This window comes from Vicugna pacos, chromosome 15 (genome assembly GCF_048564905.1).
Source record: "Vicugna pacos chromosome 15, VicPac4, whole genome shotgun sequence".
NCBI classification, from domain to species: Eukaryota; Metazoa; Chordata; class Mammalia; order Artiodactyla; family Camelidae; genus Vicugna; species Vicugna pacos.
This window is the reverse complement of record NC_133001.1, coordinates 21,530,998-21,552,964: the sequence shown is the minus strand read 5'-3', so window position 1 is coordinate 21,552,964 and position 21,967 is coordinate 21,530,998. Positions and strand designations below refer to the sequence as shown.

General features: G+C 47.0%; 1 protein-coding gene and 1 long non-coding RNA gene across 7 annotated transcripts in view; one reads left to right on the top strand and one right to left on the bottom strand.

The window, feature by feature from the left end:
* Positions 1-21,967, top strand: part of SPTBN1 (spectrin beta, non-erythrocytic 1) — a 184,600-nt gene that overhangs the window by 62,843 nt on the left and 99,790 nt on the right. The window contains exon 1 of one of the 3 annotated variants that reach the window (XM_031675579.2): positions 19,638-20,184. The exons of the other annotated variants lie outside the window; for them this stretch is intronic. Within the exon in view, the coding sequence (XP_031531439.1) occupies positions 20,076-20,184 (109 nt within the window). The 5' untranslated portion in view covers positions 19,638-20,075. Of the gene's footprint in view, positions 1-19,637; positions 20,185-21,967 lie in introns of those variants that run through there. 3 annotated transcript variants of the gene reach the window in all.
* LOC140685696 (uncharacterized) lies at positions 15,411-19,620 on the bottom strand. Of its 4 annotated transcripts, none has more exons than XR_012059022.1 (6): positions 19,339-19,620; positions 18,956-19,082; positions 18,606-18,684; positions 17,648-17,747; positions 17,243-17,440; positions 15,411-16,003 (listed from the first exon to the last, which is right to left on the bottom strand). It is a non-coding gene; the product is annotated as an uncharacterized lncRNA (long non-coding RNA). The 4 variants fall into 4 exon arrangements; XR_012059023.1 differs by having other exon boundaries at positions 17,648-17,743; XR_012059019.1 differs by lacking the exon at positions 18,606-18,684 and having other exon boundaries at positions 19,339-19,615.

Below are 21,967 nucleotides of genomic sequence, written 5' to 3'. Positions count from 1 at the left end.
GGTAGCAAGGTAACAAGCATTTGGTCTGTGTCTGCTGATTGGCTTCTCTGGGAAGAATCCTGCATCCAAAATTATTTGGGGTTAGTCCTTTCTGGTTGTCAGGAACAGAGATTCACATGAGTATCTGAATGAAAAAGATACAGGTGTGGTGGAGGCATGGGGTAGGTTATTGCAAAATTTCAGGCACTTGAGACCCAGAAATCCATTAGTGATGGAGGCTGCTGTAGGGCTGGAGGCATTCTTCACCTTTCAGACGGGGCGGTTCCTCCTCAGTGCTAGTGTCTGCTTGTCATAACTCAGCTCCCACTTGGCTTAGGTGTGCTGTGGTTCCAACTCTGCCTCCAGCCAGTGGTTTCTCTTTTGACCTCATTGCTAACTGACCCAGTATCCTGGCTTTTTCTAGTTCAGCTCTCTGTGAGGTTGAGTATGGAGATGGGGCTCTGAGGGCCCAGATGATCTTTTTATATCAGGTCACGGCTAACTGGTTACTTACAAATGATGACCTCTAGAAGAGGTAGCCACAACATGGGGAAGAGCAGAAAGTCATATATATAAAACATACCAGCCCGTCCATCCACGGCTTAGAGGGGATTTAGCTGGCAGTTGGATCTGTGGTTGGCCTCCATTAGAAATAATGCAGAATTGTGTGTGGTTGGGTGGAAAGGTACTTAATATTAGGGGTTTCAGGAAAAGATATCGGTGTATCTTGTGTGATCAAAGGAAGAGTTGAACAGCCAATCTGAGGAAAAGTCAAAGTGCAGACAGGCCCCAGAACAACAGAAATGAAGGTTTTCCGTCTCTCAATCTCTTGATTTTAGCTTCTGTCTCTGCCCCTGCAGGTGGTCTTCCAGATAAGGGGGACTGTGGCTGCCGTCTGTCCCAGCACTTCACTGTCCACCACTTGCCCCGTGTTTCTAGTTCCAGTTGGAAACATTGGGGCTATTTGATAAGGAGGCTGTAATTTATGAGGCTTTGGTCAGGGGGCAACTCCTGAACTGGTGAACTGTGGTGTGGGTGGAGGGGGATGTGAGAACATGGTAGCTCTCCTGGAACCACACGGAGCTCTTCCCAAAAAGGGAGCATGTAATCTGTTTTGGGGAAATAGATTGTATGTGTAAGATAATCAGTGGAGGTGACAGTATTACATAAAAGTGCTGTGACACTTCCCCCAAACCTGAATCTTAGTCTCTTCATTTTCTGGTTGATAAACAGGTCCATTTTCCACAATTTTTATCTCTTCTATAGTATCATTAGATAATTTTCAGAATAAGGTAGTGGCATAATTGGGTGATGGGCCTTTGTTACTGGGTGAGGCTGATAAAAATTTTGCCACCCAGGTTTAAATTTCTGCAGAATCCTTTCATTTCTTAAGTGTGTGTGTGAAATTGCTTTATTAGCAACATGACTGTGTTTGGAGGCATCGGAAGAAACAGATGGACTGAAGTCAGGGAGATGCTGGGCCATGTGCCAGGTCCCTGGCCCTCCCTGCATTGCTGGTTACCGGTCGGCTTGCCCTGTGAGTCTTCTGGGAACCCAAGCCCTCTCCACGTCTCCAGCTTGAGCCCCAACTGCTCCATGGAGCCTTCTTGCCTGTGTGGCTCACACTGACCTTCTCAAGAAACTTCTTTGGCCCTTGTTATTCCATGCCCTACTCCCTGAGTGTTACTAGTTCCATGTGTGTGCTCAGGGCGGGTGTAGGCACACTCTCTCCCTGGCTGATTGCTAAGCTTCTTGAAGACAGTGTCAGCGAGTAGTGTCCCTATCGGCATTCTCTTCAGCGCCTCACGAAAGGCAGATTGCGATTATGACTTTTGTGAGACTGAAGAACCCATTCGTGGTCAGAACTACTAAGTATCACCTCATTTAGGGAAAATTTCTCCCTAATTTCTGTAATACCCCTTGAAAAATGAGCTCTGTGTATTTAAGAATTTTACATTAAAATATATTTACATTTTACATTTACAAATACATTTACATTAGAACATATAAAATAATGCATTGCATTGTAAAAAAAAAAAAGGGAAAAAAAAACACTGCAGAAGCTGACAGTGATTGTTTCTGTTTCCCCAAACTGATCCCCATTCCGAAAGATAATTCCTTTTGAAAGTTTGATGCATATCTTTTGAGGTATTTTCCCCCTAGTAAACAGTAGCAGGACCAGCTGACTGTTCCAGTCTGGAGCTGAGTCTTTCTGCCACCAAGGGTATTTTCCTTCAGTTTTCATTCTTGCCAGGATCCTGTCTCCCTGCTTCAGTGTTAACTGATAGAGATGCTTTTGGAAGTTTAGGGCGTTGTTTGGAAGCTGGTACAAACCATTACATGGTGGATCAGACATCCTTCCACGAAACTCTCGGTTTGGCTCCTGCCTCCTTTTGTGCTGCATGGGTTTGATCCGAGGGTTTTATGCTTTTTGGTTGGAAGAGCTAAAGCTTAAGATTTCTTTATTTGCCTACTCCTTCTCAGGTCACTGCAGTGTTTCTGAACCTCTTCTTTGTCTCTTTGCCTTCTGTGTGCCCAGGATACTAAAGGTGCTTAGCGGAGGGGGTCATCTCTAAAGAGATACCCACGCCCAGGTCACTTTGTGTTTAGCCGGTGTTTTCCTATGTGCGATCATTATCCTCAAGTGGGTGCCAAAAGTTGGAGTTTGATAATTTAATGGCTCATTAGAAATGTGTAAAAGCTGGCCTCAGTTTCCCTCCTGGAATTCTGTACTGTGACTTGCAGGACGTAGGGAATTTGTGACTAGGGACTGGTGGCCGCACACGGCAGGGAAGGAAACGTTCTCATTGTATATGGTTCCTAGAATGCCTCCATTTTGCTGCAGTAGCCAAAGGCCGTTCATCTGTCCCTCGGACTAGGCTCCAAGGGGACTGGAGGGCTGTTGTCATGGTTGTTGTCCTGACTGATGCTCAGTGTAAGCCTTCTCCTCTGTGGTTAACAACAACAGAAACAATCTAGTAACTCTGTAAATCCACGGGGCTAGTGGCACGTCATTTAGCCAGCCTGGCCCCCTGGTCGGTTTTTACCTTTTCTCAAGACGTGGGCTTGACAGTTCCATGGATTGATAATCCTGAAGCTGTGTTATATGCGATTTTGGAGAAATAAGTTTACAGACCAAATCTGTTAGCTCTTGATATGTCTCTGCCAGAAAAATATACAAAATTTTGTACCTGCAGCTGGTGGCCCTGCAGAGGGTTAATGTGCGTCTCTCACTTTTGCCCTGAGCCCCTCCACACACCGTCCATGAAGCTGTCCCCCAAGCATTTGAGAGAAAGCCAGTGGTGGAGGGGATGCTTGTAAATAATGTAGAGGTATTCAAGACTGCCTTGCAAAGTGCAGGATGGAGAGGAGGCAAGGCTGGAGGAGGCACTTGATACCCATTCGAAACCCAAAACCCCCGGCACTGAATTAACAGGTGTGCTTGTGCTGCTTTCTTTGTGCATTTAATCAGCCGTAATCGTCAGGTGTGACCACGGGCAGGGTTTTTTTTTTTTTTTTAACTCCCTCATTCAGGGAGCCATCTTAATTGGCATACCCACCACCATTACTCTCTGAACTGAATTTTTATCATGAAGGATGGTGTTTCTGTGGTTTTTAAATTGAATGGAATACTTTAATCACGTCGATCTAATCTAGAACTGACTTAAGATTTTGAAAGAAAACAAATTGAGCAAAGTATCGGTAAGAAATACATTGTACTTGACAGCCTAGCACACACATAAACATATGTCCAGATCTTCATTGACTTATGACGAGGTTACGTTCTGATAAACCCATCAGCAAGTCGAAAATGTCATGAGTCAAAAGAATGCATTTAATACACCTAACCTACCTAAAAGATAGCTTAACCCAGCCAATCTTAAATGTGCTCAGACCACTTAACAGTAGCCTGAGTCTAACACAAAAGCATATTTTATAATAAAGTGTTGACTGTCTCATGTAATTTGTTGTTTATACTACACTGAAAATGAGAGACAGAATGGTTGTAAGTATACTGGTTGTTTACCCTCGTGGTCGTGTGGCTGACGTGCTGTTGCCCAGCATCGTACCGTGTAGCACATGGCGTATCGCAATCCCAGGAAAAGATGAAGAGTCACAATTCAAAGTATAGTTTCTGCTGAATGCAGATTGCTTTTGCAAAGTTGAGTTGAACCACAATAAGCCAGGGACTGTCTGTAAATGAGTATATGTGTGAATATATCCACCCACATTTAAATTTCACTAAGTAGTGTTTACTTGCATTTCATGAGATGCTCTGATATTTTCAGTTCCGTTTTTTAACACTAGTATTGATCTGCTAATTAGAGCTTATCACTAACAGTGTTGGGAAGCCCTGTAGTAGCAGGTACGTTTGAAAGTATGTCTAAGTGGCCTCTCTTTTTCTGAGCTATGTGAATCATGCTTATTAGAGATTATTTGATTTTTTTGTTTCATTCATTAGTGAATGAGAGATATTTTTTGAGCACCTGCTGTGTGCCAGGCACAGTGATTAATGGTAGAAATGCAGTTGATTCTTGAACAGCGTGGGGATTCGTGCTGCTGACCCTCCTTGCGGTCAGAGCCACCTCTAACTTCCCAGGCGGCCCTCTGTATCGTGGGTACTCGGTGTCTGGGGTTTCACATCCGCCGATTCAGCCAACCACGATCGTGTAGCTCTGTAGTACTTACTATTGAAAACAATCCGCAGATTAGTGGACCTGCCCGGTTCAAATCTGTGTTGTTCAAGGGTCATCTGTGTAGCGATAGGTGATTGAGTGAAATCAAGCCTGTGGTCAGTGGGAAAGACGTTCACTTCTCACAGAGGAGAGGCAGTGTCAGTAGATGGAAGGGAGTTCAGGCTGAGCAGGGGGTGCCCTGAACGGCACCGAGGTGCCCAGCTCTGCCAGGGAGAAGTGGATGAGGAGGTCCTTGAATGCCCTGCCCAGGAGTTTAGTCTTTATCCTTTTAGCCAGTGGTTTTCAACAAGGAGTTCAGGAGAGTTTTTAATTTTAAGTAGAATTTTGTTACCTCAATAGGTAAAATGGCAAACTTGGAGCCACTCTGGGTGAAACAGAGTGGTCTCGCCTAGATCTCCACCCCCAGGGGTCCTGAGCCTTCTAGTGACTTAGCCTGAGAAGCACCAGTCGGGTGGGGCTTGGTCTCAGCAGGAACCCTCTGGGGACACCGTGGAGGAAGGCTCTGGAGAACGGCTGGAGTGGGAGGCCGTTCTGGGAAATGGTCCTGTCTGTCCAGGGAGGAGCAGAGAGAAAGTCCGGAAAGTGGAGCAGTGGCCAGGGGTTTGAGAGAGCAAGGGCTTAAACTGTTCATCAGAGTCCTAGGACTTGCTCTTCAGTGGGCTGTGGAGGGCATGGAAAAGGGACCAGGGAGGAAGGTGAGTTAGGTTTGGTTATATGAAGCCTCATACTAAATTTTTCCTTCTGGGTGCCAGATGCTTGGGGTATCTTGAGGGTCTGATATGGGTATTTTGGTCACGAATCTGCAAGGCAGGCCACTGTTCAGTTTTTGGTTTTTGTTTTTGTTTGGCTCTATCACATGGCCTCCAGTTTTCAGAATTATGCTTTCCTTTGCTTGCATTTGCCTGCATTCTCTCTAGCCTTTGGAAACCGTATGGGCCCCGAAGCTCTCTCATCTGCCTCTCCACGCACCCATGTGCAGGTCTCCTAGGGCCCAAGCCCCCAGTTTTTCCTCCGTTTGGATTCAGGCGTCCAGGACCGTTTGTCTCAGGGCTGATGCAAAGAAAGGAAGAGAGTGGCTTTTGAGGTCTGGAGTCCAAGGTTAAACCCCTGCTCTGCCACTTAGCAGCTGTAAGGTAGTGGGCAGAGTTACTTCTATAGGAAGAGAATCAAAACATCCTCCTGGTGGGATGTTGAGAGAACTGTAATGTGGGAAGGTGCTTAGCTCAGCGTCTGCACGCTATAGGCACACATGGGAGGTGTTAATTATAACTTTGCATTAGGAAGGTAAATCTTCTGAAGAGAGGGCTCCTGTCTTCTCCGTACTGAGAAATATTACATTGATGCACGATGGGAAGATCAGAAGTCAAGGTGGAAAAGCAAGAACATTCAAAGGGCATGTGTCCAATGGCCTAGAGACAGTGCTGGCCTGTGGCTTTGCTTGTGGGTGTTTAGAGTGCATTTGTGACTCCAGGCCTTCTTCGGGGGCGGGGGGAGAAAAGATTCATTTTTTTTAATTTAAAAAAACCTTATAGGTTCCTTGCTTTTGCGTCTTCTCTTGCTACATTTTCCTGTTTTGGGTTTGTACTCAGTGCACATTAAAATGATCATTTCTTGAAAGTGACTTGGGGGAAAGTGCAATAAAAATATAAGAACTTTTCTTGGAGTGGCTGTTGAGAAATCTGTTTATTTTTTTTCCCTGCAAATCACCAAGGAGGGAGGATGGGATGGAGACAGGGATGGGAGACCTGTGTTCCTTGGAGGGAGAGGGCGGTGCTCAGCACAGAACATCCAAGCCAGCACTTGCCAGGAGAGGGTTGGTCCCTGGTGGGGGTTACTAGCTTTAGTGCTCTGTCCTTTCTTGTTGAGACAGCTGTAGTTTGGTATCAGGGGATAATAAAGAAGAAATATTTCTAGATTTTCAGGGGGATTATTTATAATACTTAAAATTTGTGTATCGCTTTCATCTTGGGGAAGATTATAAAAATATTACTGTAATACTCAGAGCAGTCTTTGGTAGAGGCCATTTGCCCCCATTTCACAGATTTCAGTCTGAGATTTTCTGAATGTGGTCGGTCATTTGCCCCAGCCTGCCTGCATTAGTGGTAATACAAATCAGAGGCCCCTGCTTTCCAGGGCAGTACTTGCAAACCTCTGATGCCTATCTTTGACCTGTCTTCTCTAATTCTCTTGGAAATTGCCCTCCTTCGCGTAAGTATTTGTAGGCCTCTGAATGCCTTTTAATTCATGAAAAAGAAATCTTGTACCTCTCCCTTCAATTACTCCATTTTAGAGAATGACGAGTAAGATTTTGCGATACCTTGAGTAAACTTAGAAGATTAGGACTGCTGGAGGAACAGAAGTTAGAGCAAAGTGGTTTTTTTTTTTTTTTGAAGTAATAAGTACTCATTTGGGACATCAGTGGTGACTGAGCTTATTTTGAAACCTTTCCCAGGAGAGCCAAACATTACCTATATTTAACAGAAAAACTGAATTAAGAATCAGATATTTTACAGCATTCTTTCTTCTGATTGTCAAGCACAAAGGAAGTGTGACCAGTTTAAAAAGGGGGGCCTTGGTGACCTATTTTTAAAAAAGGTCAAACGTTTATTTATGTTAAATAGTGTACTAAAGGTATGGTGGTGTGAATTACCTTGTAAGGTATGGAGGTATAAAATATATCCTAGATATGACTGTTGGTAGGTTGTAGAAGCAACGTGAAAAACGTGTTTTGCAAAAGGGTACATTTTTACTTAAGGAAGGAGGAAATTAAATAAGTGAAATTATCCTAAGATCCCACCGAGTGACAGTTACTAGCTGGGCACTTTATTTAACGTGCTTCCTATTCCATTGCTATTCTACTGTTAGAGAAAAGCCAGGCATTAAACAGGGGCTTTAAATTCTAGGGAAAACTTCTCTTAAGTCAAAAAGCTTTTTATGGCATTAACAGAAGGACTTCAGATAGGAGGCTGTGGTCAGTGCTGTTACTGCAGCCCCGAGACTGGGTCCTGCTGGGCTGGGTGAGATGAGACTTGAATTATCCAACCTCTCTCAGCCTCAGTGTCCTCATTTGGAAAATGAGGGGACGGGCTGGTTAGATACTCAAGTCCCTGAGGCCTGTAAGATTGTGTGTGGGCTCCTGAGGAGTTAGGAAGGCTGACTTCCCGTAGTTACCGAGGTGAGTTTGGGCCTCTCTTCCTGGTGGTTTCTGTGTACACAGTGAGATGCAGACTGTGTATGAGTCTAGGGATGATGGCAACCTTTGTCCTTCTCCGGGAAATAATAAATGCCGTGTGACTCTGACTCAGGTCCTAGTCTCTTGTTAATTTTCTGTTAATTTTTATGTTTGATGAGTCAGAAACACAGGCTCTTGTAGAGTGTTAACAAGACTTGGCTTATAATCTTCTCTCCTGAGAAATGGTTTTTGCCATTTGCACTTCCATAATCTTAAATAGGTGGGATAGAAGGACATTTTGATCAGCAGGAACCGTGATCTGTTGCTTCACGAGCCCTTATTACACTAAAATTATTCTTAGCAGGAAACTGTGTATGTGCTCTGTTGACAGGATATCAGTATTCTTTAGCTGGGCGGGCAGGTCTGAATATTTCAGCAGAGTTGAAGATGGGAGTATCACAAAACCTTAGAAGTAAAGAAAACTTGTCTATTTAATATCTGCCAAGGTGATGCTGTGCACATGTAGGCCTGCACGTGGACACACACACCCACACCCAAATTGTATAGATGTGTACATACTCGCTTAACTAGGGTGTGTTGCTACTGACTAGTCCTAAACCATTAGTTGATTACTTTTGTGTTTCAGGGATTTGATCTCAAAGAGGCTGACTACAAAAGTAGTTTTTGAACCATTTCACGAAGGTTGGACTTAACAGGGATCAGGCCTGACACCAGGGGTAACTGTGGTCAGTGGAGGTTACTCTGCAGCACCGTGTACACAGAAGTGAGGCTTGGAGGCAATTTGGAGTCAATAAGTAATTTATTAGGACTTTCATTGTAAAAATGAGACCTGGCAGGATTCCCATAGAAGGTTTTTTTTTTTCCTTAAGGGTTGAAGAGTAGACTTGGAGGACTTGGAGGAATCAGTATGTTGGCCGATAGCATTTGAGAACAGTTTGTTCAAATTCAGAGTCATAGACGCGTAACGTGGCTTTAGATCTGCTTTTTTTCCCATGGCCCGGAGTGGATTCCCCCCAAGTCTTTACTAAAGCTTTTAAAATTTTATTTTATTTTAAAATATGGTTAAAAAACATAAAATTTACCATGTTAACTATTTTTAAGTGTACAGTTCAGTAGTGTTAACTATGTTGACATTGTTATGTAGCAGATCTCTGGAACTTTTTCATCTTGCAAAACTGAAACTCAATACCCATTAAATAACAACTCCCCGTTCCCCTTCTCCCAGCTCCTGGCAACCTCCATTCTACTTTGTTTCCTTGAGTTTGACTACTCCAGGTACCTGATGTAAGTGGAGTTGTATGTTACCTGTCTTTTTATGACTGCCTTTTTTCATAATGACTTAACATAGTGTCCTCAAGTTCATCCATGTTGTAGCAGGTGACAGAATGACCTTCTCTTTTAAGGCTGAATAATATCCCGTTGTACGTATGTTCCACGTTTTCTTCATCCATTCATTCACTCGTGGGCATTTGGATTACTTCCACCTCTTGGCTCTTGTGAATAATGCTGTGGTGAACATGGGTGTGCAAGTGTCTCTTTGAGATTCTGCTTTCAGTTCTTTTGGAGAAACCCAGAATTGGGATTGCTGGATCACATGTAATTCCATTTTTAATTCTTTAAGAAACCATCATACTTTTTCATAGCAGCTGCACCATTTTACATTCCCACCAACAGTGCACAAGGGTTCCAATTTCTCCCCATCCTTTAGTGAAGCTTTTATTATGTTATTAAGATAAGATGCAATGGAGAAAAGATACCATCATGGTCATAATTCATGTTTTTCCTGGTAAGTGGTAATTAAAAGGGTGATAGAAATGGTAATAAGAAAGGTGAGTAGAAAGGTGGTTATGGGTGAACTTGGCGGGTTTTAGAAAAGAGCTTAGTCTCTCTCTTCTCCAACTTCATTCTTTACCTAACATTAAAGTTAGTTATAATGACTAAATCCATTTGTCAGATATTCTTTTTAAAAATGCCTCCTGAATAAACTGTCCCCTTTGAACATCATAATAATAGAGAAAAGTCCAGTGAAGAAGACCGAGAGAAGGGGATTTGAACAACAGACCCTGGGGTTCCGTTCCTTTGGGGCTGACTGTGTATTGGTTCTCTGCTGGGCTGGGAGGCTGAGATCAGAGGGGCCAGGACCACAGCCTGGGGCCTCCTCTCTGAGCGGGTACAAGTTGGACGTTGGAGAACACGGAAAGATTCGGGTCGTCTTAGTACAAGCCTGCTGGCTCCAACTTGGTGTTGGATGCTGGAAGGTGAGGTGGGAGAGGGGTGAATGAGGTTTCGTGCTTCCTGATTTTAAGCCCTGGGCCTGCTTCACTGACTGAAAGGCATGAGAAATGGGTGTCACGTCCTTTGTCCTTGGCTCCCGATACCTTCAGGTGTTCCCTAGGAATGAAAGAGGCAGCAGGAGTTCAGGAGGCCTATTTTCTGGGTACTGGTGCACAGTGACTTACTCTGTCTCTGGCCATGCCACTCTGCCTCGTTTTACTTCTCTATAAATAAGATGGTTGGTTCAGGTGAATGAATTTTGCAAAGGACCTTCTTGACACCTGTCAGGAGTTCTAGCTCTCTTGTCGTTGGGAAGGATTAAGGTTTGGTCGGGACAGGGGTTTCTATAAGGTGGAGGAGGCCCTGTGGCTCTATTCAGGCTTCTGTTCAGTGTTGAGGTTTCTGAAATGGCTGAATTGCCTTTGAACAATTGTTTCTTAGAGGATATTGGGCTAGGTATGGAGTGAAGGTTATATAAGGTTTGTATCCACCCTAAAACAGAAAATGGTGTATTTCCAAGAGCGTTCTATCCAGAGGATCTTAGAGATGTTCTATTGCAGATCCCTTGGGCTTTAGGGAGAGCATTGTGAGAAGTCGAGGCACTGACTCAGGGTCAGCAAGGCTAGTCAGTGTCAAAAGCTGAGACTGGAGCCCACTTTTGACTTCTCTTGAGTCTGTCACTGGGGCACTCTCCATTATTTTAATTAGGTAGATAAGATTGGTACCCAAGAAGAGATAAGCACTACTATAAGGCAGCGCAGGAAAGGTGCCAGATGAGGGGGGCTGACAGCATGGGTATTGGGTTTCTGAGAAGGAGCAGTCGTCTCAGACGGAATATCTGGGAAGCCTTCCTGGAGGAGGGAAGTTTTGAGCTGGGCTTGAAGGATGGGTGGACTTTAGAGGATAGGTGGACTCTAGACTGAAAGGGAGAGAGCAGGAGAGCACCAAGAGCAGAGGCATGGAGGTGGGAAAGCCCGAGACAGGTGGTGAGGCTTGGATCAGATTTGGCTGGAGCAGAGGGACAGGTAGGGGTAGGGGACGAGGACTGGCATTTATTGAGCATCTGTCTAGTGTCAGGCACAGTGTCTGGCCCTTTACCTGCATCATCTCAGCATGCTGGAAAGGGGGTTGACATCCTGACCAAGCGCTTGTTTGAGGACATCAATTTCTCCCCACCCCATCTATACCTGGGACCTGTCCACCTTAGAGTGAAAGTCAGTCAGTAAAAGTCAGGGATGGATGGTCCATTTCTGTAAAGAAGGTCTCCAAGGGAGTTGATAGTATTCATTCTTTCACTGTAAGCCTGGAGCCTGCCTCCCAGTGGATGGCAGCTGGTGGGCCTTGGTGCTCCTGGGTGAGCAGGCTGCCCATGAATTATTCAGGGCCTGTGCCCAGCCAGTGACTGCCTGGCAAAGTCCTGTGGGAAGGAGGCTGTGCTATCTCATTGAGGGATCGGCAGAAGCTCAGGTGCCAAGGAGGAAGGAATGGTTGCACCCTTAAAATATTTCACGTTTTAACACGCCAGAGCTGCACGTGCTGCTCCGTGGCCCTGCACCTGGGTAATCGGGGCCTGTTTTTCAAAGAGCAAGAAATCAGCCCCGCCTCTACCCCAATTAATAAATACAATACACTACGCACTCGTGGTAGTATGGCGCCTGTTGAAAGTGATTTAGTTAGAAGCCACATTAAAATTGTGAATATGATGGTAGAGCAACAGAGAGCATTCGGGGGGCAGAAACCCCATTCTGCTCTGGTCTTTTCTCAGCCAAGGAGAACGCTGTTGTCGGTCCATTCAGAGTGTAACTGTCACTAACCTCACTTGTTCTATTCTACCACGTCTTTGTGTGTCATGCCTGTGTGTCCTGCTTCCTCAGCTAGGAAGTACCTGCAGAGAAGAAATCACTTCTTACAATGTGGGGGGCCCTCTGATGGCCTGTGCTGAGGACATGGTGGGGCTGAGAACTTGTTGGATGGGTTGGCGTTTGCTCTGTGCAGACCAGGCAGTGTGGGGCCTGTGTCTTGATGATGAGGTTTAAATCCCCCACTCCCCTCCTCCTCTCCTCTCCTCTCCTCTCCTCTCCTCTCCAGGTGCCTGTTCAGCCTGCTCTTTTCACCTTTTCTCATTACAGCCAGACTGTGTTAAGGTCCTGGAAAAGATAATCTGGGTATGAATGGCTGTGGGTAAGGTCCAAAGGCCTGTTTTCCCAAAGGCTAGATTTGTATTTCCTCTTTCCCCATGTCTTTCCCAGGAGCAGTGCCACCAGGAGACAGCGTCTTCTCACTGCCCCACCTGTCTCCTTGTGAAACTCTGGCCTGATGGCTCTGAACACCTGTGTCTGTCAGCCTCTTCCCTCCACACTGGAGGTGGGAAGCGGAACCAAGAATCCTGGGCAAGCGCAGGCCTGGGCCCGCTGCATTCCTCAGCTGTTCTTTCCTCTGAACCACTCTACCTGTAGCGAGGAGCCCGGTCTTGGCGCTGGCTGGTGTTACATACTCACAGGCATAGCAACACCTGTTTGCCAAAGGTGGGGCCTCTGGACTGGGGCATTCTTTTGCCTGTACAGGGCAGCTTTGTGTGTGCAGATAACAGATGAGATAAGAATGCAGGATAAGGTTTGGCTGGGGCTGAAGATTCAATAAACTGCATTCCTTCCTTCCCCTGGACCTTGGGTGCTTGTCACTGAGTGTAACTTGCCATTTTTCTCCTTCTCAGCAGAGATGTCAGTGCTTTGTATTCAGTTCTGCTGTGACCAGTGGGACAAGAAACGGGAAGAGGATATGAATAAAAATTAGATTTGCCCTGGTATTTCAGCCATATAAGTAGGTGATTTTGTGGGAATGGAGTGTGGCAGGGGAAGGGAGGGAGAAATCCATCCATCCATCCATCCATGGCCTCCAAGGAACAGAGTTAGCAATTGTTGTCAATGGAAAATACCTTTAACCCTCCCTTTAATCTTTGTTCTTGTTATGCTAAGTCCTGAAGTATCAAATCTGATAGCCCCACCTCAAACAGACATTGGCCTTTCTGAAAACATAGGCCTCTCATAACTTATTTCATGGTGAGGATTGTGTTCTTGCTATCTCTGAGACACTGCTACTTTTATGACTAAAATATGATTTGGAATATGCCTTTCCCAGTGTGTAATGGGGTGAGTTAAAGAGAAGGGAAGGGGGTTTGTCAGTCCCTCCCAGGAGGAGGAGTGGTCCTGCTATTCCGAACTGTCCTTGTCCCCAGATCCAAAGGGGTGACCACTCTGGTTCCCAGCCTGAGGATGGTGATTCCACGTGGAACCCACGGCATCCTCCAGCGGGTAGCTTCCTCGGTGAAGAGGTGGGGTGGAATTAGTTTTTGAAATTTCCTCTACGAGGAGTTTAATAGTGATCATAGCTGCTAGGACAGGTCTTTCTGAACATTTAACTCAGTCGTAGAAAAACTCTATGAGGTTGGTCCCATTATTGTACCCATTTTTCAGGCTCAGTGAATCACAAAGTAGGAAGTGGCAGAGGCAGCTTCCTAGATTCCAAGTCTGTTTTTAATCACCTTTCTTCCTCCAGCTTTGCATTTCCAAACCTCGACGCAGCTGCTCAGTGGGTACTCTAGGGGTAAGGAGAGGGCTGGTCTCAGTCCTGACCTAGGAGTCGTGTGGGATGTGACGGAGGGGCGTTGCTGCTGACGGCTTTCAGCTGCCCAGGCCATGGGCCCTGAGAAGGGAGATGTTCTGGAAGGGTGGCAAACAGGTAGCAATGGCACACAAATGCCATTGTCACAGATGTATTCTGCCAGTGGGACTTAGTGAAAATTGTTCTTTGGGATGGGAAGAGGAGGTTTCAGATAACTTTTTGTTTTCTGGTTTTGGCTGGGTTTCATGGCTGTAGGCTTGGTTGAGTTTTCTGGTCAGGAAGGCAATTTCCATTGAGAAAGCAATGGGTTTCTAAGAGAAGACACATCCTGAGGCAAGCTTTGGGCAGTGAGGAATGAGGGAAATAGGTAATTCTCAGGAGGGAGACTCTCCAGGCATTATAGAGTAGAAATAGAAGAAGAAAGATCACAGTTGAGAATTCAAGACTAGGGGAAGTGGGCCGGGGGCTCCCGCAGGATGGAGCAGCTGGGCCTGAGAGGAAAGACAGAAGTAGAACTGGAGAAATGAGGCAGAAAGATCATGTAAGCTTTAGCTGTGTGGAGCGTAAACGCAGTGGCGTGATTTGGAGCTGGCTTCTCTGTCTGGCCACAGCGGTGGAAGAGGATTATTTTGGTGGTAGTATTTTGGTTTCCTGTAAAGAAATGCTTAGGAGAAATTGGCTGTGGTCATCCATCTGTCAAGGGATTTGACAGCAATGAACAAAAGGCAGATCTGGAAACAGCGACAGAAAGCAGCAGAGAATTTGGCAGAAAAGTTTATATGTGAAACCTTGTTGTTTTCTGTCCCTCTCTATTCCTACCACCTTTTCCCAGCTCTTGGGTTGGTGTTTTCAAGTCCTTGAATGTGTACAAATCCCACATCTTAGCATTTTGGCCATCCTCTCCCAGACATTTTCAGTCTTGTTAATGTTTAGATGTTCAGGAAATCAACCACCCCATGGCTTACCCTTTCAAGCTCCCTGTAATGCAGGAAAAGTGTTCCTTTTTTTTTTGACCGCCCAGACTATATAAAGCCTTTTGTAACAATCAGAGGTTTCATCTCACCCCCTTAGTGTTCCCATTCATGTGCTACATGCTAAGTCATACAGAATCTCAGCTACAGGTCCACCAAGTATGAGAAAAGGAATAAAACCAAACCCAAACAAGATCAAACAAAACCCATTCCCAGCAAGAGAACCCTCTAAGTAGTAACTTTGGTGTGAACCAGCAGAGAATGTGCCCGGTCCTGTCCCAAACTTAAGTATTTATAGGTTCATGTGGAGGCTTGCTTGGGTTTTAGGTTTGCCTTGAGATCATTTATCGAGTCTTAGGGGTTTTCTGAAAAGTGTAGAAACCATTAGTAAGCTCATATACTCGGGGCACTAGACTGGTAGGTCTGCTGTCCAGGTGTGACTGCTTCACCAACTGTGGGGCCCTGGGCAAGGCATTGCTTCTCTCTGAACCTCTGTTGCCTTGTCTGCAAAATGGACACGGTACCTATCTCACTGAAGAAAATGTATGTGAAAGTATTTTATAGCCGTAATGTTGTGATGTTATTATGGCCATTCAGTTCATGTGGAGATTGATGTTAATTGGGACTACAGTGTAAGTCTCCAAGAGAAGGGAACCTGAATAAGTCATAAATACATTTAGAACCAGAAGGCATTTTTATGACCATGGATTCCAGCCTATTTGACTTATGAGTGAGGATTGCAGGGCCCAGCGGGGTAGGACACACATGCAATTCCTTGTCTCCTGGGTGGTCCTGCGGAGTTGGGGTGAGCCTGAGTGCCTGGCTGTGGGCTTGAGTCTTTCCACCACACCACAGCACTTCTAGTTTGTGCTGTCTGCAGATCACTGGAATGACTGGGTTTTACCTTTCTGGCATCACAAGGTCAGCAGATACATGTGACTTGGGCTCAGTTGCTTCAGTCCCATAGCTGACTTTACCAGTCGGTAGTGGCCATCTTTCATTGTGCCTTGGAATCTTCATGCAGCTTGAAGGCAGGCAGAACCACTCGTCAGAGTTGGCCACATGTGTCCGTATCCTTGGTGGTGTGGGTGAGGGACAGTCATTTTTTAGATTAGAAAAGATGGCGAGGATAGGGTAAAATTGCAGGGTCTGTTTCTTCAGGAAGCTCGACCACTGAACATTCTGAAAACTCTCCCTGCCTTGCTGTCCCCAGTCATCGGCTGCATGTTTCTGCTGGAGATGTCCGCAGCGTTCTTTTTCCTAGATCACTAGAAATAAAACTGTGATTTGGACCCCTGGCCTCTTGCTTTATTAAATTAGAGCTGGGCAAGCACCTTTACATTCCTGCTTTCCTCCTCAGAATGTCTCCGTCCTTGCCCTCCTGCCTCTGAAGGTAAGCTGACCTCCTTGGCTGAGGCTAACACAGGCCACCTACCCCTGTGAGCCATCTCCCATTGGCCTTCTCCTGCCTGTACCACCTCGGGGCTGGAGCCTGTGCACAGAGGACGTGCCTCAGAACCCTTCCCTGGTCTTACCTTTACCGCCTCCACCTTCCTGTCCTCCATCTTCCCTTTGCTCCTCACTTTCCAACTCCTGTGACTTCACATCAGCTTTTCTTACCCCCTGACCTCCTGATTGACACACTGGATCACTTTTTCTCTGACTGCTAGTTCTATGTTCTTTCTGCAGCACATGGTGCCACCTTACCTGCTCGAGTCTCTCTCCCCTCTCTTGGATTTTCATTCTGTAACTCCTTGGTTTCTCTGCTCTTGTTTCTCCTCCCTCCCAGATGCTGTCCCAGATGCTCTCTGCTTGGGCCCTTGCCTCTTATGTCCCTTCCTAGACTTCAGCCTACTGTGCACGGGCTGTATCTTCAGCCTTGAACTCTGTGTCCATGTCCCCAACCATTTCTGGAAATGCCCCCCGTGGTGGTGCAGCCTGTCTGGAAGGAAATGTTCAATCCTCCCCATACTCCACAGCCAGTTCTAAAACCCCAGAGTCCTCTTCAGCCTAAGCCTTTGAACCTCCCAAAGCCTTTGAAGTCCCACAGGGCTTTAGTTGGTTACCAGAGTCCTCTGGATTAACTCTTGCATCAGTGCATTCCTTTTTGTTCCTGTTTCCACACCCTGACTGGCCCTTTGATCTGGACAAGTGGACCTTGCTGCCTTCGGTGTCTGTCCTTCCCACCCATTCTAATCTACCACTGCCAGATTAATCGTCCCAAAAGCCCAACCCAGATCCCATCCTCCTCTGGCTCAAAAATCTCCAGTGGTCCCAAGCCTGCTTCTCTTGGCTTCCCTCCTCCCTGACCGTTGTCCCTTGTACTTCAGTCAAATAGTAGCCCTCACTGGTGCTGTTCCCCAGACAGTCCAGTCAGTGCCGGTGCCTTTCCTGGGGCTGCTTTCCCCCAGCTAGAAGAGGAGGCGTCCCCCTTGTCAAGTCTGTTGATAGTCTACCTGTGCTTCCAGGTCTGGTCAAATGCCAGTCCCTCCTGGAGTTGTTCTTACCTGCCTTCCTAGGCAGATGTGACCTCCTTGTCCTGTGAACTCTTGTAGCTCCACTACCTAACCCTTGCCTTGTTCTTCTGGTTTTGGACTCTTGGCATATCTGCCCCATCTCCTTTGGCCAGCAACTCTCGCAGTTGTCTTTGACTCCTCCCAAACACTGGACCATGTGCCCTGCACACAGTTGGTGTCCAGTAGATACTGCATGGAATAAAGAATGATGAGTGCCTCTGGTCTGCCTTTACCTTCTCCACACTGCCACGGCGGAGGTGGTCATGTAACCTGTCAGGGTCGGGTCCTCTTCTTCCCTGGCCCCATCACACCGGAGCGTTCCCACTTCTCACCTCCTGCCCCTGTGGGGTTATTAAATCCTCCCCTAGCCTCAAAACCTTTCTTTCTAATACATACCTGTGTTCTAATGCTCCTGGCTTGTTCTGTCTGCTCTTTAGGATTGGGTGTGGCTGCACTAGTCCCAGCCTCTGTCTTCATCACACTGCATGTAACCTGGCTAATTAGAAAGCTTAATTTACCTCCTTCCCTATACCAGAGGGAACTGAAAGGGAGACTCTAAGAGTGGTGACTCATACTCCATTCACTAAGTGGCTTAAAGATTAAAAATAAAGTGTTGTCAATTGGCAGGCACTTTGTAGTCTCATTTTGGTGCCCATAGCTGGACACTTAGAGACTTACCACTTCACCAGTGTATTTAAAAGTGAAGAGGGGCCTGTTAAAAATATGTCAAATGAGGAAATTCTCTATCCTACACTTTGTAGCCTTGATGTGATACAGTGGGGAAAATCCAAGAAAAGGTGCATTTTGCAAGAAATACACCCAATTTTGAATAGTATGAGGGCATTTTCACGTCATCCCCTCAGTTAACTTTGTAGGCAGGCATTAATCATCCCTGTCTGACAGCGGAGGTTTAGAAAGAATCCAGTGTTTCTTCTAAGGTCATAGGTGATTAAGAGGCTTGGCCAGGACTGGGAACTCAGGTCTTGGGAATTCTAGCCAAAGGCCTCCTCCAAGACCCCTCATTTTGCCACCTTGCTGTTAGCATTTTGAATTGCAGTAAAGGGGCTTTGGAAAATGCTCTACATCTTAGATGATCAGACATGTCTTTGAATCCTGGACCTGGCTTTAGAAAGCTGAAGGTTGACACTGGAGGAATTAAATACATTCATGCGGATGGAAGGAGTAGGGTTGTTCCAAGTTGGGGAGTTAGCTAGACTCTGGGTTTGCTTTAACTTTAGCCCTGAACAGGATGCAGTTACTTGAATTACAAGTGCCCTGGGGACTAAAGTAAACCTGAGGTGAAGGGAGGCCCATCTCTTTAGTGCAGGCTGGAATCCCTTAGGAATGACATCACCTTCTTCAGTGAGTATGGCTGGCTTCAAGGCTCCACGCTGGAAATGCTAAACTTGTATTGTGTTGTCTGCCTGTAGTTACTGAGAAAGGGGATGGGTGGGTGGGGGGTAACTAGGGTCAGTTATGTGTTCCCAAGAACACATTTTGATCACTGTTATTTTCTATGTAATGGATTTTATTTTTGGTTGAGATTGGTGGGAGAAGCAGCTAGGGAGGAGAGTTTTAAATTTTTGAAGAGCTCAAAAGTGTAAAGCCTTGTTTTACAAATCACAGTAGGGTTTGAGGGTAATTTCTTTTATCTCCTCATTGGTTCACACAATCATCCCGGTCACGGATTCCGGAGGTGTTTACCTGTGTACCTTTCTCCCACAATGCCTTGCAAAACGGTGCTCCCATAAATCTTGCATCGAGTTACTATTACAGGGCCGGAGTTACCCCAGAAAACGTCCGCTTAACATCTCGTGCTGGCAGCAGCAGTCTGTTGAGAAGATTCTTCCGTGAGCCTGAACTTAACACGTCCCGCCCCCAACCCTCGCCGTGGCCCGGCCCAGTGCCCAGGGGGACTTTGCGTTACTTTCACCCGCTGGCACGGCCCGGCCGCCGCCGCGTGGTTGGCGCCCGCGCGGTGGGGACGCCGCGCGTGCCCAGGTGCGCGGTCCGCATGGCCGCGTGATCTCCGCAGACGCTAAACAGTGGATGAGCCGCCCGGGCCGGGGACCTACGGGGCTCCTTACCCTACCGGCCGCCTCCTTTTCATGTGATAGTAATCGGAGACTTTTCCGTTACGTGAGGCTCTCAACAAAAGATCGTAATTCCAGCAGCTTTGTTTGGGAAGGTACCACTGCTGCAGGCGCGTCCTGAGCCCGGCCAGGGGGTCGGGGCTCTGCGGCGGCCGGTGGGTGGGGGGCCGCGGCCGGCCGGCCTCCCCTGCGCCCCTCGTGGTACAGCCTGCGTTTCCTTTACAATGCTGTTATGCTAATCAGGTGACATCACCGCCGGGCGCACGGCGAGTGGCTCCTGATTAAATTACAAACCGGCGGCCGCCACGGGCAGCCGGGAGGAGGTGTGTGCGCTGCGCCCGCGAGCTCCCGGGCTCGGCGACCAGGGCGTGCTTAGGATTGGCCATATTTTCAAAAAATTTTAAGTAGGGCTTGCGCCTCCCTCCCTCCGCCTTCCCGCCCCTCCTCACTCATTTATTTCAAGGTTAGAGTCGAGGGCCACGAAAGGAAGGAAAGCAACAAGGAATTAGATGCGTGAGTGGCCGGGCTAAGGTGGACTCTCCTGCGGCCAACTTGCTATCAGATCACCCCGCTGGACTTTCAGACCGGAATGGGGCTTGCCTAAGGTCCAGCCCTTTTAGCCCGGGCCGGGAGCCAAGCGTTGCGGAAGCTGCTGCGTGTTGGATGGGGGTAGGAGGGGGCCGAAGCGGGATTTCCACCGTGCAGCCCGCCGGGGCGTTACGCCGGGCATAATGGAATTGCACAGGACGTCTAGCATCTCCGGGCCGCTGTCTCCGGCTTACACGGGGCAGGTGCCTTACAACTACAACCAGCTGGAAGGGAGATTCAAGCAGCTACAAGGTAAGCCCCCTTCTCAAAGGCCGGACCTGCCCTGGAGCCGTACCTCCGGGGGGTTCTGAGGCTTTATTTGTGCCATATGGTACGTGACCCTAATGAAGACCGCCAGCGGCTCGCCCGGCCCCAAAGCCTCTGGTTGGCTGCGAGCACCCCATTCACTACTTACAGGAGACAGTTTCTCACTCTCTACTCCAGAAAAGCCACCATTTGGAGTCTCTCTCCCTCCCTCTCTCTCTCTCTCTCCAGTTTCCCTTTTGCTTTCTTGGTTGGCAGGTATCTGATGCCCACTGCACACACATTTTCTGACCTTTTAGCTGTCTTGCATCTCGCCGTATCGGTGCTAATAAACCTATTAGCATGCAAGTATTTGATTCTCGGTAGCCTCTGTCTCCCAGCCCCCATCCTCTTACCTCTGGGAAGCTTAAAGGTGTAAAGTGCACCACCGGACACCCTGTAGAACAATAGCAAAGGGGAGGAGGGAGTGGTCTTTTTGTTCCTAAGCCTTGGGTAAATTACAGTTTTGATTCTGAAGCTTAATTTTAACTCTTTTGATGTATTGTGTTGGGATAGAGCCTTCCCATCAATTTACTGGGCTGTGTAATTTATAATAAAAACCATTATTGTCATTCCAATGCTTTGGGTTGGATTAGTTGGATCAATTACAGGTTACTTGGAGTCTGTGTGAGTCTTAGACAAACTGAATGACTCTAATATTTTACCTCGCATATTTTAATGGAGAGCAGTGTGTGGGGTGAGGGCCTGCAGCGGGAGTGGCCCCTGCAGCCTTTGGCCCTGCCAGCGGGCCTGGCCGGCCACGTCTTGGAGCTTATACATGAGAAAGGATTCCTCACTGAAGACAGGACTCCTTCGGTTAGGAAGCCCCTGGAAGTGGTAGGATGGGAATGGCTCTAGTGGAAAAAGTAGCCTTTGCAGACCTTGTATGTTTCTTATTTTAACTCCTGTTAGTGCCACAAATGTGGTTCCTGTGAGGAGGAGGAGGAGGAGGAAGGAAGGAAGCATCTCCGTCCTAGAATGTTTTCACTGGGAAGAGGGGGGAGGAGATCTTTCATTCACAGGTTTATTTGTCTTGTGAAATAGTTGACAGTAATGACACTTTTCTGGAAAACAAGAGGCAGAGCAGGACGTGATTTTAAACATTTGCTGGGCCTGCTGCATTCCTGAGGCAGTTAGCTCAGGGGAAGCTCCGTTCCCTCTAGGGAATGGCTGTGTATCTTTGCGTCATTCCTCTTGAGCTCTCTGAAGGTAGAATTTGCTTTTTGGAAAACTTAGTGGAGGCCAGGGGTGGTGAGGGGAACTTGTAGGTGGTAAATGGATGAGTGTGTGTTGGGGGGGTGTCCATTATCTTCTGGATGTGTGATCAAAGGCCCAGAGTTTGAGGTTTGAGGTTTGAGATTCTGAGAATTCAGAATGCACCTCTTCAAACGACCCAGGCTCCCTCCTTCATTGTGTCCCACTGCTGAGAGCGCACCCATGAGGATCCTGGATCAGAAGACCTGTCCCCAGTGTCCAGCCAGCCCTCTCCTGCAGTCTCAGAAGAAATGCAAAACCAAATAGAAAATAGAAGAAGGTGTGGGGAGGAGTGTGCCCACAGGCCCACCCATAACAAAAGGCTGTTATTCTGAAGGGTTGGAGTGTGGCTGTAAAACTGCTCACTGACGAGGGTGGAGCTTACACACAGGAAATGTCTTAAACCGTCCTCTCTGGAAAAGTAAAATTTAAATTAAAAAAGTGGGGTGCCTCTGATATTTTACGTTGTGTTTCCCAA